Here is a 17,953-nt window from a genome sequence, read left to right as displayed (position 1 = left end):
GCGCGCGCGTTCTTCGAGTCGCGACGAGAGAAATTCCTTCGATTTTTTTCTTCTCTAACGTTGTGCTTATCGTTAAATATAATATTTATAAGTACGATCTCTTTCAGGATCGACGTTCTTCGCGCGAGAATCGATGGTTGGAACAAATGCGATATAAAATGACGACGACAGAGCGAAAATTGTTCGAAGAAGCGAAAAGAAAACTTTTTCGGAATGTTGTGCGATCGCAAAGATACGATATAAAAACGCTTTTACGATGATCGTCGAGTTCGATAAAACTTCGCAGCGGTTCAAAATTGAACGGATCGAAAAGAGCGAGAAGACGAACCGAACACCGGTGTAACCAGGAGAGACGAGAGAAATCGAATTTCCCGAGCAACACGCGCTTTATTTCCTCTCGGTTACTCACAGTTGGCCATACATATTTGTCGGAATGTAATTTCCAACAACGACCAGTTCGTGTGGCGAAACGCTTTTGCAATGACATGAAACTCAATTTTTTATACTGTTCGCGGCCTGTATTCAAAACGCTCTAGTAGAACAAACCATACTCCTTTTTACATTTATCAACGAAAGGAAACCGACGACGAGCCGTTGTCTCTCCTTAGACGATTAACAGAGGTATACGTGCGCGTATACATATATCTACTCGTTGACGCGCGCAACACGATTCGCGTTACAAAATTCATTAAACATTCTAAGATTCTAAGAAGATTCGCGTTCGACTACATAGACAATCGCCCCAAATGAACTATATTTATAATCAAAATTATAATCGTAACGTAATCGATAACTTCTTACATTTATCAGAAATTGGCAATATTTCTATCGAGATAAGAAATTTCGACTAATCGATAAGATTACGAACGAATTCGGAATCGTTGTTATTCTAAATAACGATAGAAAGTATGAGACCGGGCGGGTTGAGGGGGGTGGGGTGGGGTGGGGTGGGGTGGGGTGGGGTGGGGTGGGGCGGGGGGGGGGGTGGGATGTCGACTCGTTAAAATATAATTGTCTAGTCGCATAAGCGTGACAAATACACCGCTTATTCGTTGTACCACTTCTCATCGATCGTCCGGATCGGATTTCCGTCCGATCCAACGAAATCCTGTTATCGATGTTTGAGATTAAACTTTCACACCGAACCGTTCGAAGAAACAAAGGTGTATCGTTTAGTGATAATACGGTGTTATGAATACGAGCCTTTAAGTTTATTCCGTCGCTCATAAGACTTTTTCGACTATGGTAGCGTATAGTAATTTATTTTCATGCGGTTTTTTAAGTATCATCCGAGACGTAGCGGTTGTTCGAAACGTTAGGAACGTCATATCAATCATGCAATCAAACCTACATACATAAAATGAAAAGGAAATAATATGTGTCCGTTGTCGCGATTATTACGATCGTTGCTCTTGTTATTATTACTATTCTTATTACTATTACGGTTAAGAAGAGAGTACCGCGTCGCTGTAAACAGGTACCGTCTACAACCACTATTAGCTTCTAGCGTCGTCGATGCTCCCAATATTATCGAACGAGCAACGGCGACGGTTTACGAATTGGCATTGCTCGATTGTACGCGTAAATATTTCCGGTTTTCAAAAATGTCTAGCAAACGAGAGAAAAATTGAAAACAATCCACGGAAACCACATTTTTCATCGCGTTTTCTAACCGATAAAACAAAGGGGCGCGCGTCGGTCTCGCCGTTTCGCCGTTTCGCCGTTTCGCGTCGTCGTCGAGGATCGGAACGGCGGACCGAGAGCGACCCCGATCTAGAATTTATATTCTCCTCTCTAGACTTTTACGAAGTTGTGAATCATGCATTGTGATATTACCGTATAGCCTACCTATTCTATATTGTTATAATATACATTACAAAATAGTATGTAATGTCACACAACTTTCCATTTTTACTTCAACATTTCTATATTTATCTTCATCTCTTCATATGGAATTATTGTAATAAAAATGTCACGAAATCGAATGTCTCGGAGTTTTGTACATTTACTTGGCACCAACACACGTATTTTTCCAACCAACCGAACCCGACTAACCGAACTCGAGCATCTCGCCCACCAATTATCGTATCGTCGTTCGATTATTCGGCCAGCCTCGCGGCTAAGAATTACAAACTCTGCCATTCTATCCAGCGTTATTTTATTATCGGCTACTTGGAAATCCGTATACGGTACTGCGGATTTTATGCGTGTACGACGAACGTGAAACGGTTAAATTTAAAAAGGTAACGTTTCTATTTCTAGTTCTCGTTTCACGCGATTCCTCGTCGAATTTCTATACGAACGGGATATCGACAAACTCGTATCCGATTCGATAAAATCTGTAGATCGTATCGGGGTGCTCGTTTCCATTCTTCGACAGGACGGATAGCAAAACATTTTTTAGCAGTTTCAAAATTGCCGCTACAGATTAGATATTTCATATGTTATTACAACCTACAATGTTCGCAAACCGTTCTAACTCTGTTCACGTCGATCCGTCGTTAACGAATCAACTTCAGACGCAACGCGGGAATCTGACCGATCCCGATGCGTCGAGTATGAGCGGTGAGATCGAGTATCTGGAGAAGTATTCGGTCGCACCTTCGCCCAGCAGAGACTATTACGGACTCAGAGTAATCCGCGACAAGGTATCGACAATGGAATTTCAACCGACAAATTTTACACGTATCTCCCCTTCGAATCGGCCTCTTAGGTGATATTGTACGTATGGAAGATCTCGCACGGTCCTCATAAGAGCCCGCTCGTGCGAACCTCCAGTTTCGTCGATTTCGAATACGACAAACAGCTGCAAGAAGAAATCCAACGAGTTTTCGGTAAGCAGCGACAACCGGCTGAATTCTTAAACGTTCTTTGCTCACAACCCCTTGCCCGTACTTTGTCGAATTTGTTTCGCGCGACCTAGGTTACACGATAACTGTACGATACGTTCGTTAGGTAAATATTTATCGAGGCACGCGAGGAACATCGCTTCCAGAAAGAGCGCGACTCTTCTCACATTGCCTAAGACCGTGATCGCAAAATTAGTCGACCATCTAACGGTGCGCGATATCGCGAACCTGACGACGCTGTCGCACGTCGCTAAAGAGGTAACGGAGAACGAACAAATCCTATGCGACAAATTTCCCCATTTGTGCTTTGAACATTTAGATCTTCGATGAGAATTTTGTCTGGGAAATATTGTGTAAAAGATACACGTTGTTAACGAAGAAGAACGACAGATCGTCCACCGATTGGAAACAACTGTTTCGACTGGCGCAATCGCAAGGACTAATGAAGGAACGCAAGGTACGACGATCGTTCGATCGCAACTAGAACATACGACAAAAAATTAAACGAACGAAAACAACGCATTCGTTTCGATCTTAATTTACATTCTTTCGCTGGAAAATCTATCAGCCGGTTAATGGGACATTTTTTGTTCTGCAGGAAACTCGATCTCATCCGCCATCCGGACAGACGTTAACCACAAAATCTAGCACGAAGCTCGAAAACGCGTCGAAGGTCTCGAACGTCCCATCGAAAGGATTAGCGAAATCGGTTTCATCCACGAACCAAACGGCGAAAAAATCATCCGAGGATGTTCGTAAAAGAACCGTTCGAAACACCGTTACAAAAAAACCATCGGATCATCGTTTAGGGACATCGACGATCGAAAACCATCCCAAGCCTGAAAAGAAAGTCCCGCTGATCGAGTCGCAGCAAATGGACGTTCGTAAAATTGTAAAAACGACCGAGAGTCGGACAAAACTGTTACCGAAATCTGGAATTAATCGCGAAGCTAACAAATCGATGGTCACCGATAAAGCCGTCGAGTCGAAATCTGATAAAAGCCGGAACAGGGTGCGCGGACCGGAGACGAAAGTTGGTAACACCAACGTCGGAACGATGGAGGAACGACCTGGCTCCGATAAACCGAAACGCTCGATTCGCGCGAGCTCCGCGGCAATCGAAAAATCGGACTCGATGCGATCAGCGTCGACCAGACCAAAGAGAAACGTAAAAACGAAAAGGATCGGACAGAGTAAATCGACGAATTTGAACGCGAACGAGTCTCTCGTTAGCGATCGATGCACCGCCGTCGACGACGGCTTCGATTTCGCCGATTCGATCGAGGCCAGCTTGTTCGATTACAACCCTGGCGGTATAGAAAGACCGAAATCGTACAGCGGCGATCGGAAAGGGAAAGAAGAGTTTCGGAAGATCATGGAACACCGAATATTGAAAAACGACCGCATCGGGAAGACTCTGGATCGGTTGTCGGAAAAATCGGAACCCTTAACCGCTGAATCGGTCAGGTCCAACGTCTCCGCCTGCTCCGGACGTTCGAGCAACTCGAAAATGGCGAAAGGAAAGGTTAAAGACGTCGCGCGAACGAATAAGAATCGACCGAAGACGGAGCGTGATAAAGACAGATCGGAATATTTCGAGCGGTACGGGATTTACAAGGATCCCGTGCCAAGCGTCGACATCGACGATCGACGAACGCTGGATCGCAAGAAACTGTTCGACAAAACGAGCGTGTTGCGTTCTTTGGGATCGACCAGCAGTTGCGGTAGATTGGCTGGAAACGATAGTCTTCCTACCGCGTATACGTACGAATATCGAAAGCGCATAAGCAATCTTAACAAACGCTGAAAACGCGTCGGTCGAACGAGGTAAACGGTCGTAATTACAAGTTGCGTTGCGATTAATAAACATTTGGAGTCAACCGTCGTAATTGCTAATATTTTGAGAGAAGCGTGCGCAACTCCGTACTTTGGTTTGGTACGATTTAAGCAAATTCGATACGATGCTGCGATAAAAACAAAAAGATACACATACGTATATCGGATGCGGAATTTATGACCGTTCGACGTTGCCGATTGAAATAGAATCGTTTCGGCCAACTCGCGACGAAATCGCGGTCATCGATGATCGTATTAGTCGGGAACACGCGGAAACTATAATTGGCTATCCGCGTCTCTCTAACGCGAGCGAGCGTTCGATGGCGAGATCGGAATCATTTGTGCTCGAGTCGCTACGATTACAATTCAATTCTGTGGCACATCGGTCTCGGTTTGTTCCGCGACAAGAGTTTTCAAAGCTGAGATAACAGAGGTTAAAACGTAACCGATCAGCTTCGCGCGCATCGACGAAACGCTGAACAACCTAGTTACGAATTTTTCGGATCGCGACCTCTCCAGGGTTAACAACGCGTACAATATCTCCGTTGCGAATCCAATAAACAATATCCGCGCGATCCACGCAATCGCGTATCCGTCTCAACGTGCCGATTTACAACGAGCTGACCACAATAGGTAAGTCCAAGGCGACGAACGACGTCAGATCGCGTTATCGTAGCGTCTTATCGGTATCGAGCGAAGCTCTCGAAGCGTTTGCGCTCGTTTCGAACGTTTCCTGCCAGTTTAGCTCTTTCTTCGTACCGCGGCACGCGCTATTCTCCGATCCGCGCGGCGCTGCCGAAAATCTTGGTGCGGGCGGCAACCGTGTTGCAGTCGGTGACAGATGATAATGCGATCACCGGATTCGACACGGTGGTCGTGTTCGGACGCGTTGCCCGTCGGATTTCCCTGGTAATCGATTTTCGAGCGAGATCGCGGTCGCGGTCGCGTCTCTCGAGCCGATCCACCTTATCGCTGTTTCTAGATTAGCGTCGATCGTTCGAATCAGTGTTCCTGCCAGTGTCGGTGTACCGTGCACGCATAGCCGGACGTTCTCCGTAATAATGACGATCACCGTGGTCCAGGCGAAACTCGCCTCGATGATTGCCATCGGGGTCGGCAGCTTCGTCGTCGGAATCGCCCCGGTTTGCTTCGTCTCGCGGGTCCGAGAACTTCAGCAGAGATTGCTGCTCTCTTGCACGCTCTGTTTCGGCGGGGGCGTTCTCTTGGCGACATGCATTCTCCACATGCTGCCGGAATCGCGCGAACTGATGCCCAATTACGCGGAACTGGTGTTTGCTTGCGGCTTTCTTTTGTTGTACCTCGTCGATGAAACCATTCACTATGTTTGGGGCAGCGCGATCGATCACAATCCCGAAGCGGTCGAATATCGATGTCCTGGGAATAAGGTGTACGTGTACATGCAACAATTCTCTTCGATATGGGCGTTTCTATGCTCGTTGTTAATTTTAAGATATTTTTTTTCTTTTGTCGAGTCGCCGTGTATATATATATTGCGTCGACGTCCACTGTGATATTAACAAACTTTGTTCTCAACGCTTCTCAAGAAAGATTTCTGTATCAAAGCGTCGATCGTTCGGTGGAAATATACGTCGGTGCAGGAATTTCATCGCCTCGCACTCTAAACCACTCGATAATACGACCGAAGTCTTTGGTAAACCTCTGATAATGGAAGGCGAATAAGACACACGGTAGAAGCTATTGCTTGTTCCCACTAATCGTGTTGTCTTTTTTATCCGGCCCACGTCGCTAACAACCGAATGAAAGTTATTTCGTTGGGTCGGGAAGATCGATTTATTTTTTAAATAAATACAGCAACGGTCGGGCATGGTCCGACGTTTCTGGGATTTTTAAGTTTTTTTTTCATTTTCTAAAAACGATTTACCGGTTCGCAACTGCAAATTGCTATTATAATATCAATCGTGTACGTCGCGTGTGTTTTTAACGATTGTTCGACTATACAAACAATTAAATACGTAACCAATTAATTTTATGGTTCCAGAAATGAAACGCTTTAAACGCGATCGTAATCGCGAAGCTGTCCATACCATTCCTATTTAATTTTCTTCCTTCCTTGTTCGAATAAGTTGTTCGAAGAATAGAGATTGCAAATTTATTCGGACGATAGCGCAAACAATCGTTGACTTTTTTTATTTTTACGTAATTTTGCAAGAATATATTCGCGCACGAATACATTCCGTTAAATACATAAATACGTTCCGAACCATTTCAATTTCCACTATTCTGTTGACGACACCGATCAAACAGACGCACGCGTTGTAAACACGAATCGTCGAATTTGCGCGATGGTTACCTCTACCCCCGTAGAAAGATTATTTAGTTACGCGTCGACGATCAATTTGTTCGAAAATAACAAAAACTTGGCGATGAAACCTTTGAAAAGGAAAAAGAAATAATCGTAGCAATTAATACAATAGCCGGTAACTTGTTATTTCGATGAAATCTTATCCGAATAAATTGTTATTTGGGCGAACAGTTACGGGTGTTCGTCTCTTGTCCGACGTCCGAATAAATTTTTTGCCCCGACTCTGGTTCGGACCAGAAAAAAATCGAAAGTCGAAAAACAAGAACCGTCCCCGGTATTCGTTCGCCAGGGGTAGTAATCTCCTAATTACAGTTTCGTCCCGACGTCGATCGTGAAATGCATTTTTCGATTGCAGAGACCATTGCAGAACTCACTCGCACCAAACGAACTATTCCGCGCCCACGCAATCTGTCAGAGACATTTACTCGCCGGAGGTTAATTCGAAATCGATTTATCAGACGAATATTTACGGGAACGGAGCGAGCAACAGCTGGAAAAACAGCACTTACGGAGCGCTGCAATATCCGGCAACTGCCCCTGCGTCGTGTTTTCACGAGGAGGAGACGTTGTTGTGCCACGGTAATCACTCCGAACCCTGCCCGAATTCGAACACCAGTCTCGTGGGCCTTTTGTTGGCGCTCACCGTGCACTCGTTGCTCGAGGGACAAGCGATCGGTTTGCAGAAAACAACGTCCGAGGTAGGCGATTTAAAATATACCAATTCGAGGAAGGCTGTTCGAACGCGAACACCACCGTGTTCTATTTCGAAATGTTATCTCCGGACAGCCGATCTCTATGCAATCGCGTGATCGCATTTTTTAAAAACTGCGTCAAGATTCGAGCTACGTCCGTGTCTTGTAATTATAGGTGTTGCTCTTGGTCGGTGCAGTGGCCTCGCACAAGTTTGTCGTCGGCTTTTGTTTAGGCTTGGAGCTAGCTGGCGCAAGCAGTTCCGTCTTTAGGCTCGTACTGGCAATATTTACCTTCTCCGCAGGGTCCGCGGTTGGCATCGGAACTGGAATGTTGATGCTTCGGGTACGTATATACGCGCTTCGAGTATAATATCTTGTCGGAACAACGGTCGTACGATCGCGAAGCTAACATTTTTACCGAAGAAAATTTCTTCTTCGAAGCATTTCAGAAGAGCGTTTGAAAATTATCCGATTATCATTATCGGGGCTTCCGTTCAAGATATAACGGTGATCTCTCTTTTCATACGGACGTATCGATGTAATTGTTTCAGATGAAGCACGAGTGGCTAACGGTTTGTCTGCCGATTCTACAAGGTCTAGCCGGAGGATCGTTGCTGTTCGTGACGGTTAGCGAAATTCTTCCCAGAGAAAGGGCAAGATGGCACAAGAGTTCACGGCGTTCCGCTGGAATTGTACAGTTCTTTTCCGTGGTTCTCGGCTTCGTCATTATATACGTGATAAATAACTATGTAGGCGGGTGATATTTAATATGCCAGCGAGATAGAATCGTTCGCTTTTTAAACATTGGTGTACGCAACTACGAGGAATAAAAGAAAATGTAATTCGACGCCGAAACTATCGGATCGATCGAAACGAACGATTTAAGATTTTTTTATTTCACAACTATCGAAGTTACGTGCGGATGCTTCGACGAGAAATTATCGAGTCAATTTATCGACTCGGGTACGATAGAATTTCCACGAAATCGCAACAAGAGCAGCCCTATTGTTTTTATCGGACAACGAGACACTCGTGATCATCGATGTATCAAGCGTTCGATCGAATAAAACAACGAGGCAGTCCGCGCGAAATAAGTCCCAATAAATTGAAACGATATCGCGCAGAAACGAAGGGAAATTGCGGAGAGAATGTCTGAAATAAATTTCCTCGGGGAGCTATTCTTGTTTATGTATAAATATAAGCGCGCGTACGTGTAACGCTATTGGGAGAGTCGTGTCGGAATAAGAGAAGGGTTGAATGGAGGAAAATACGTTCTCTAAAGATTGCATGGAAATAGAATACTGGAACGAAATCGATAAAACGTTCTAGTTCCGATCCATGATCGTTCCTTTCCCACGTAATTTTTCAGTTCGTAATCGTACGTATAAATGGTAACCGGCGTTAACAGTTGGTTTCTGTTTTACCCACTCCGCGCCAAGTATCGAACAACCGCGCGGAAATAGGCGAGGACGCGTACCACCGAAGAAGTTGAAAATCAAAATTGTTTGCTTCTCGAGAACTCGTTTCGCAGTGCGCGCTATACGATGCGATATCTTACCGCGCCAACTTCTAACGAGACGAAGACTTTTAGGTTCGTGTACTCGCGAACTTCGGGAAACCTTGACTATCGACAGGGAACTTACCTTTACGTTCTTATCGTTGCCACTGGCCAACCATCGATCGTATCGCCGAATGTAGCAATTATTATAATATCTTATAGCATGGTATCGCGTATCGCGATCCCGGAATTTTTTTTCGATCGACGCGAATAATTAAAAAGTTGTTTGCTATCTACCTTAACATTTGTAAAACGCTTTTCAACCGATATCGCGTTTAATATACAGCCGATAGAGCATCGAATCTCCATAAGCCTTTTGCGGAAGCGATGATTAATTTGCCAAGGTTCAACGATGGAAATGGTTCGATGAAAAATGACTCGCGATAGGCGAAGATCTATCATTGCTCGGACAGCGGTTCTACCAGGTGACGATAATCGAATCGCGTAGCAAAACTTTTCAATCCCCTTCCGGTACGATTTCATGGAATGGTACTTTTCGAATTTATGAAATTCTTCGCTACCGCGCGCTTAGCGAACGCGTCCAGTTCAAATTGTTTACACGCGAGTACGTAAACGTTCGTTGTTGAAACGTCGAAATAAAAATGTAAGACGAAAAGTATAACGAAGGCGATATACGTTGGACAAGGTTTTACTCGCGTTACGAAACGTTGCACGGTCCGGTTGTTGAAGCGAAAAATAAATATTGATTTTCGAGCGCGGTTTCTTACAATTATGAAATGTGGTCGTAGTTCGTTTCAAAATGCCTGAACAATTACCACGAAGAAAGAACTTTGTACAAATTTCGACGCCTCGTTAAAAAATAAATTTTCAACGATTTAAAGCGCTCGACAACGAATGTAGCAAAAATTTGCAAACTTTCGTACGATCGATGGTACATTGAAAGTTCTCGAAGAAACGTTCTTCGTGGACGAATAGTTTGTACGCATACGATCGTGCAGATTTGAAAAATAGCTCGGTTCGAACGAAAGCGTATACTCGGAGAGTTATCGCTTGCTCGCGCGATACGATTTATAGGGTTCGGTGCTAGCCGATAGAATTCTTCTTCATAGTTGCGCTCAATCGCGGAGAACGATGCAATATTTACGATTATCGAGTTTCGAACGTACATTTTCTTAACGCGTGTTTCTAATACGACCGCGATATTTATAGTTCGTCGGAACTATTTCGATCGAACTTTTTCTCGCGCTTTTTGATCCCTTTATCGATAAACGATATTTCCGTAGCCTAGGTAGGTACACGATCGAGAACTCGTCGCGTGGCCGTTATTGAAAAACGTGATGAATGAAACAACAGCGAGCAAACTACGACGCTTCGAACTTCAATAATAACGCGTCGCACACGACACGGAAATTATTTCGTCGATCGCATACTTTGTCACACGGAATTGTTACTTCGAGATGAAACGATTCGCTACGACATATGTATATCGATCGCGCGACGTTTTCTTATTATTACCTAAAACGAATCGTCGTGGACAGCTTCTAAAATAGTCAACGCGCATACCAGATTTTACATACTTTCTACCGCAGTCGTTTCGAATAAAGCTTAATTATTCGTTAGCGTTCGAGGCGCGGAGTTTTTCGTCTACGGCGCGGCGCGTGCAATTTACTAAATGGAGGCGGGAGCTGTCTTTTCACGAGTTCTCTTTCACGAAAAAACACTTCTACTCCGCGATCCAACGGTAATTGCAGCACGATTATAGAGTCAGTTTTAACGGTTTTTTTCACGACCGGCTGGCTACCCTGTTCTTCCCACGAAAATTGTTCACGGTACGGTTGTTTAGACGCGACTAAGCCAAGAATTCAATCCATTAAAGGCTAACTTTAAATCCGGCGCAGCTCGGCGCGGCGGCTCGAAACACATTTAAGATCCTTTTGTTTTATCGCACGCCTCGTCCGAAATCGCGCTCGCGGTATCCGAGAGCTCGAATTTATCTCGTTTCGTTTAAAGGCGAGACGATCGTTTTAAATCGTACCAATTGTTCTTCGTCGAAGATGCAAAGCGGGTCGAAAATGTTTCTACCTCGAATTCAACGATTTATTACATATTACAAAAATTGTCCAACTATAAACAGAGTCGCACACGCGTTAAGCGTATCACTCGTTTCTTTAGCGCTTTCGGCATGGAGTAATTTTCGGGTTCCTTGACTGGCCGACCTGCAGCCAACGTGTAGCTACACAGAGCACTCGTGTTTCATCGATTTAGCAGGGTTCGATCTTCGTCGAGTCTCGCTTTAATTTGCCGGGTTCCAAGGAACCTATCTAGTAAAGTCTAAGTTCCAAATGTGTTCTCTGAATTTAGAGACGGTTCTCGGAAGCCGTACCAGCCTAACCCGTAGGAATTCGAGTTCGAATTTCGAACGTTCGTTCCACGTTCGATTAAAAAAACGTGAAACGAGCAACAACAAAAGCAACAACAAAAAATCAATGGACAGAATTTCATTCGTTGTATAGTAAACTGGTCGCTTCGTCGTCTAAAAGCAATTCGAATAATTTGGTTCGGTTTCAAACAAATTATCGCGTTTTAAAAGTTGTTGGAATACTTTTTGCGAGCAGTATCGTTATTATTCGATCTTCGACACGGAGAAACGAACGAATTCGATCAAGGATTCGGAACAGGGGCGCGAAACTGAATTCCAGTAATTCGGTAGCAATAATGGCATCGAAATTTCATATCCGTCTAATTGCTAGTCGTTCGATGCTCGAGTCGAGCGATTCCCGAGATTCTGCCGGGTACGGTATTTCTATCGAGACGCTCTACCCCTCTGGCATCGGCGATCATCGATTCTTTTCCCTGCCGATATTACAAAGCCGAAAACTTGTAGAGTACCGGCGCGGCGCGGCGCGGCGCGACAGATAAGCACGCCCTCTCGATACGCGATCGTATCGGATCGGAACAAGTTCGGTGCTGTCTTACGTATATTGTTACCGCATGGTATTCAAAGTGCCCTATTACGTAGCGAAACCGTGTCTCGTTCCCTTATTAGGAAGTTTAAAGTCGATAGGACATTCGCGTGTTCTCGCATGACCTACATAAAGGACCTTATGGAATTTCTGGGAAATTCTTCAAATATCTTCACCGTTTCTTCGTCGTTTTCGAAGTAGACAAGATCGTCGCTGAAAACGCAATCGGGACCTCGCAATCTAATAAAGCGACGGACGACTTATCTCGTTATATACGGAGGCGAGGCATTTACAACGGGCCACCGAAATATCTCCTCCGATAGCGGTGTCGCGAAAACTGTTTTATATGGAATTCCACCGGTATCTCGTATTACTTACGCTTATTATTTTCTACAAAAATCCGCGATATATAACTTTGGTTATACCTGTTATTAATCAGCCTGTGCGCAGCATGTACCGCAACGTATTGCGTACACGAATCTATCCGTTGTATCTATTGTAAAGAACGTTAAAGCGACAAGTTTATTCATGCTACACGGTTCGTATCGACACTGTTCGCTTCGAGGAAAGTTCTTCGGAGTATTTCGACCCACAGGGATCCGGTTCTGTGATCTCTGCGACACAACGCATACAACCGTTGAATCTGATAGCAGTATATTGTTCGAAATAGCGGTTCGATGCACAATGGTAGTCTAGATGATTATGTAAAGGCTACGCGATAATAGAGTTAAGTTTAACGAGATTCGACTTTACCCGATACATTACGTTACATTGCATTACATTACTTAAGAGAACCGGTACAATGAATTCGTCGACTGAATTTTTCGAGAACAATGCGACAGAAATTGCCGAAGCAAGAAGCGTAGCCGGGTATTGTTCTTCCGTCGATTGTTCGTAATGCGCGCGGGTAGAACCTGCTGAACGAGTCGGTACAAATGTCTATATTCTCAGGTATCGACTCTACATATTTTTAGACGTTTACTTGTAACGTTAACGAGCTGTTCGGATACGTTGATCGATATATCTGTAGGATGCGAGGAAACGAAAGATAAGGTCTCGATACCAAAATTTTTAGAGCAAAATCGCCAAATATGTGATACCATACCATGGTTCGCACGGCTTCGTTGCAAATCTTGCAAAATTTTTAACGATTCGTTCGATCGTCGGTGTTGGACAAACCGTGCGAGGGATCGTGCAGATAAATAATAATATTTGATCGACGTTGCGTGCCGCGCGCGATCAATATTTTCATCGAGATTGCTCGAATATAATTTCCACGTCGGTATTAATCGACAATGGGGATAAGTTGTCCTTAATTGACCAGCGATAGCGTCGGCAACGGTCCCACTTAGGAGATACACGCATCGATATTCTGGACCGGGATCGCGCGTAAATAATATAGCGCGAGTCCGATAATATCGACGCAAACATCATTTTGATCGACGCGTTCTGTCAATTGCAAAAATTCGTAACACGTCCGGTGCAACGTTAAAAATCCTGGAATATATCGGGGTATTTCGTATCGTAACCCGAAAAAAATTGTGCACATCGATTGTTGCTATCGCGTCGCAAAATATTGATTCGTCGCGCAAGCGCCGTCGTTTATATTTGAAGCGCAGTTCTATCCGCGAATTAAATCTTCGTTAGATTCGCGCTTCATACATCATTTTACCGTCGCTTTCCCCTCTTAAAACATCGCTTGAATTTTTTACTCGTGCTAAAAGTTTCGCCGGTTTCGGGTTAAAAACTATGCGGTGCCAAATTGAGAGAAAAGCGTATCTGTAGAAGCATTTTTTTCTGGTATTTTTTAAACTTTTAAACGAAATAAATCGTTGGAAAATAAAATGAACAACGAAACGATCGCCGTCGAACCGATCCGTAGTCCGAATAAAATTTGTCCAACTACGATATAGGATAATTAACTGTCGCGATAGGTTTAAATTACCACGAGTTTCGCGTCGTTGATCAACTCGCTACTCGTGTCGTCTGTTCGGGTACTCGTGGTCCATGTTACAGCGACCATTTACCATCACCTTCGTTAGCGTCAAGTTGTTGGCGTCTCCTTAGCAAGATTAGTATTCGATTCGATCAACGTAGGAACACGGCTAGGAGAAACGCGTCTCTGCGGTCCGCTCGAGCTACGACGCGTTTCGTAAACTGCAAACGAATCGAATCACCCTTCTCGATATCGATATCGATACGCGCGAGACCGACGCAACGAACCATCGAATCTCGCTTGTAAATTATCCACCGTGCTACACCGGAAATTGGAAAAGTGATTTATTTTTGCTCGCGCGACAGCAGTTTTCACGTTTTACAGTCGGTTGCCCGGATGTTTATTAATCGTTCGATTTTGTTTCGTCCTATGTTAAATATCACCGGACGAACCTGCTCGACGCGGTTAATACGCGGTCGTTTCTTCGGTTTCGCAACAACTATGACCGAACATTTGCTTTGGAAAGGATACGTTCGATGATATCGCGCGAATAACTAATAATTATTCTTGCGAAATAACTGCGAACGTTTTCCGTTGTACTTCGATCGGCCGTGCCACCCATGCGTGGGCGACAACATTACGTGGTCCGATTCGAAAATTAATTTACATTCCGCGATCCATTGTACCTTCCCAACGTTGTCGAGATCCAGAAAACGTAAAAATGTTGAAAATGTAATTCGCGTCGTACAGCTTAACGTTTCGATTGAAAAAAATTCGACGAAATATAAAAAACTTCGATTTGATAAAATTTTCACGCGGCAGCCAAAGCGTCGATAAACGTTTCTTTCGAAACAAAATCTCGTTTCGGTTCATTGCTGCCGTTTTAAAGAGCGATGGAGATCGAAGTTGTTTCGATTTCCCTCGATAGGCTTTCGCGATGAGAAACGGGAAGGTTATTTCATCGGTCGCAGCGAAGCGGCGGGCAAAAAATTTTTTCATTAGACCAATTCGGGTCGCGCGACCGTCGCGCACCGGCCTTTCATTATTCGCAATATCGGGAAATATTTATGGGCGTTCATCGGCGAACGAAAGCGACGAACGCGCCCCACGAATTTTCTCACGTCTCGAGAGATGTATGCGCATCCCCTGTATATCTCTATATCTCGCCGTTTCTATCTATCTTACTTTGTCCCCATCGGTTTTCATTCCCTACTTCCAGCTGGGTTCTATTCCGAGCTCTTGTTCCATTCTCGCGTCCTTTATATTTTATTTGATTTATCAGTAAACGGAAATAGCGCTTCCAACGCACGAATAAACCGGAACATCGGGAGCACCTTATCGGTGGACGGCGGATCTTTGCGCGAACGCGTGGATCTTAGGAGTATAGGTAAATCGATGAGATCGTTCCGTCGTTGCAGGATTAAACAAATATGTAGTTTTCATTTTGCACATTTTGCACATTTTGCACATTTTGCACATTTAGGCATACTTCGAATACTATCGTACGCGTACGTACACGTATTATTATATATTTCTGTTCGCAGCATACTCATATTGGATCGTCGATTCGGGGTTATTCGATAGGAAGCAGTTTCTGAGGCGATTTAGTCCAGTTCGGCTCGGGTCGAAATAATGTTCCTTTCGAGCGTGTCGCAGTTGCGTCGCGAAATTCGATCGGTCGAAGTAGAACGATTCGCTCGGAGTACTATGATTCCAGACATTTGGACGTTCACCTCGGATTTGCGGTAACGATCTACGAGCTGGAAGAACATTCGTCTACTTTTAAAGAAATTTTCGCAAACCCTGAACGATCGTTGCCAGCAGACGCAACGACGAGGCGCGTTGCTCGAACGAATGTAATTAAAATCGCTCGTTCGAATCGATTCTAATAAAACGAACAAGAGCGTTCCGCTTACGCTCGGTCGAAACGCTCGGTTAGAAGGTTGATACGAGTACACGATAGGGGTAAGCGCGATCGTTCCCATAATTTTCGAGCACCGGGCCGCAAAGTCGGCGTATTCCGTGCCTCTCGACGCGCCGCATCTTGTCGCGTGTTCGAACGGGACGAGATCGAACGTTCGGCGACCATCGAACGATGATCAAACATCCCGGAATTCTGCTTCGGATACGAGCGAACGATTAGTTACCGTGGACTGGACACAGGCTGCGCTTACGCGAGATTGAAAATGAAGAGGCGACGAGCTTTACCGAGAACGACTGGCATTTTAATGGAGCGAGCCTGTGCCTTTAAACGACGTTATCCCGATGTCCTTCCTCCTCGCCTCGCCGTCCGGGATTCCAACGGTGCCGTTCGATCGGCGCTCTCCCCGGTTAGCTAAACTCCAATATCGCGACATGGAACAGCCACCGCGAAGGGACGAAGGAACGAAAGACGATGAAAAGAGGGACAGCTGGAACAGCGCGAAGGATAGGAGGATTGAAAACGTTGGCAAAGGAGGGGCAGCATCGGAGCTTCGATGGAAGGCATTTGGTAATCGGACTTGTGGAATCTTCGATATAAGACCGGGTTATGACACGGTAATTCGTCTCGGAGATTGTCGGCCGATCGTTTATCGCGGATGACGCATCAACGGTTGCGCGGTCCGGTAGGAATCTCTTCGAGCGTGTTGCAGAAATAAGCAAAGTTATCGTTGCCAGTTTCTGGACCTAATACCGCGCGTCGCTGTGTTTTTATCCGCGTTTCAACGTCGCTTCCGGTGGATCCGAGTTGTAAAGGAATAACGGTAAAGAGAAGCACGAACGCGAGACGTCGAAGTTTCACCTGTCGGTCGCGTATGTGTGCGCGCTCGCGCGCGCGCTCGTGCACGCGTGTAAATCGATCGAAGGAGATTATACGGATACACGTGGTTGGATCCCTCGGTGGGATGGTCGAGCATGAAAGTGTTGCCGAAGGTAGCAGGGAGTACAGGAACCAATTGAATCTGTTATTCTAGAAAGTCCTCCGGGCGACCACTTCAATTACCACCACTTTGTACGTACCAGTCTCCGACCAACTTACGAGCCCCTTCCCGCGAACGTTCCATCGTTTGTTTCAACCGCACTTTGCACGGTTTACGCCTTTCGAATTACGTTAACCGGTTAACGGTAACGTGGACGAGCCTTTGTTTTTGTAATATTTTGTTCGTTTTTTACCAGTTGATAATAATTATCGAGCAATCGTTTAGAAAAATGTGTACGATTAAGGTGTTTAGGCGTCCAGTATTTCTAAGTAGAACCGGTCGATCGTGAAGAGACGCGTCGGGGCCGATTCCTAGTCGATAGCACGCGTAGTCACCGAATTTTCTCGAAAACAAAGCCTCGAATAAAACAATTTGTAATATCGTATATTTTCGACTTGTTCTTTTTCGCGTCGAATCTCACCTCCTCCACGGTCGAACTCGATCGGCGATCTTAAATAGAAAATTAAATTTTCATCTCTATCACCGCTCGCTTCTCGTTCGTTATTCAACGATTCTCGCTTCTCTTACATCATTCGATCATCGAATTGTATCAATTTAATCAAAATAACCCCACGCTCGTCCCCTTGTTTTTATTGACTTTTATTTATAACGATCGCATACCATTGAAAAACTTAACCAATAAAAATAATCTCACCCTCGGACACTTTAACTAATAAAAATAATCTCATACTCGCGCGCACAGTATTATCCATTATTTATCGGTCTCCTTGTATACGTTTATCAAGATGCTCGCGACTAATTTTTAGAAATATTCCAGTCGTATCGGATTTACGTTTGGTCGGCGTATAAGAAATAGCAAAACATTTTTGAACGTTCAATTTTTCATGTAATAT

At 44.7% G+C, this 17,953-nt stretch overlaps 3 protein-coding genes across 4 annotated transcripts in view; all 3 read left to right on the top strand.

Annotated features, from left to right (window-relative positions):
• LOC117218480 (LON peptidase N-terminal domain and RING finger protein 3) overlaps positions 1 to 925 on the top strand; it is a 44,656-nt gene extending 43,731 nt beyond the window's left edge. Inside the window, exon 10 of the transcript XR_004489776.2 lies at positions 108 to 925. The gene's annotated coding sequence lies outside the window, so the exon portion shown is untranslated. The remainder of the gene's footprint in view (positions 1 to 107) is intronic.
• Positions 926 to 2,253: 1,328 nt separating this feature from the next.
• On the top strand, positions 2,254 to 4,734 carry LOC117218647 (uncharacterized). Its single transcript, XM_033467197.2, has 5 exons — positions 2,254 to 2,648; positions 2,714 to 2,834; positions 2,956 to 3,107; positions 3,169 to 3,306; positions 3,448 to 4,734. Exons 1-5 carry the CDS (start codon positions 2,442 to 2,444, stop codon positions 4,654 to 4,656), a joined length of 1,827 nt encoding a protein of 608 aa, XP_033323088.2. The 5' UTR covers positions 2,254 to 2,441; the 3' UTR covers positions 4,657 to 4,734.
• Positions 4,735 to 5,353: 619 nt separating this feature from the next.
• Zip88E (Zinc/iron regulated transporter-related protein 88E) lies at positions 5,354 to 8,598 on the top strand. Of its 2 annotated transcripts, XM_033467074.2 has the most exons (5): positions 5,354 to 5,594; positions 5,668 to 6,093; positions 7,385 to 7,727; positions 7,897 to 8,064; positions 8,273 to 8,598. In XM_033467074.2, the coding sequence occupies exons 2-5, from the start codon at positions 5,747 to 5,749 to the stop codon at positions 8,480 to 8,482; spliced, it is 1,068 nt and encodes a 355-aa protein (XP_033322965.1). In that variant the 5' UTR covers positions 5,354 to 5,594; positions 5,668 to 5,746; the 3' UTR covers positions 8,483 to 8,598. The 2 variants fall into 2 exon arrangements, with proteins under 2 accessions (XP_033322965.1, XP_033322958.1); XM_033467067.2 differs by having other exon boundaries at positions 5,354 to 6,093.
• Positions 8,599 to 17,953: the final 9,355 nt, after the last annotated feature.

The sequence above is a fragment of the Megalopta genalis genome, chromosome 6 (assembly GCF_051020955.1).
Source record: "Megalopta genalis isolate 19385.01 chromosome 6, iyMegGena1_principal, whole genome shotgun sequence".
Lineage (NCBI taxonomy): Eukaryota > Metazoa > Arthropoda > Insecta > Hymenoptera > Halictidae > Megalopta > Megalopta genalis.
Note: the sequence above shows the minus strand (reverse complement) of the source record. Positions and strands in the feature narration are given on the sequence as shown.

What these genes read in the sequence shown, in the direction of transcription:
- LOC117218647 (XM_033467197.2), top strand. Translation starts at nt 2,442, where the DNA reads ATGTTATTACAACCTACAATGTTCGCAAACCGTTCTAACTCTGTTCAC. An exon ending in AGAAATCCAACGAGTTTTCG is followed by an intron (nt 2,835 to 2,955) that starts GTAAGCAGCGAC and finishes TACGTTCGTTAG; the next exon opens with GTAAATATTTATCGAGGCAC. An exon ending in TGTCGCACGTCGCTAAAGAG is followed by an intron (nt 3,108 to 3,168) that starts GTAACGGAGAAC and finishes TTGAACATTTAG; the next exon opens with ATCTTCGATGAGAATTTTGT.
- Zip88E (XM_033467074.2), top strand. Translation starts at nt 5,747, where the DNA reads ATGACGATCACCGTGGTCCAGGCGAAACTCGCCTCGATGATTGCCATC. An exon ending in TGCAGAAAACAACGTCCGAG is followed by an intron (nt 7,728 to 7,896) that starts GTAGGCGATTTA and finishes TTGTAATTATAG; the next exon opens with GTGTTGCTCTTGGTCGGTGC. An exon ending in CTGGAATGTTGATGCTTCGG is followed by an intron (nt 8,065 to 8,272) that starts GTACGTATATAC and finishes TAATTGTTTCAG; the next exon opens with ATGAAGCACGAGTGGCTAAC.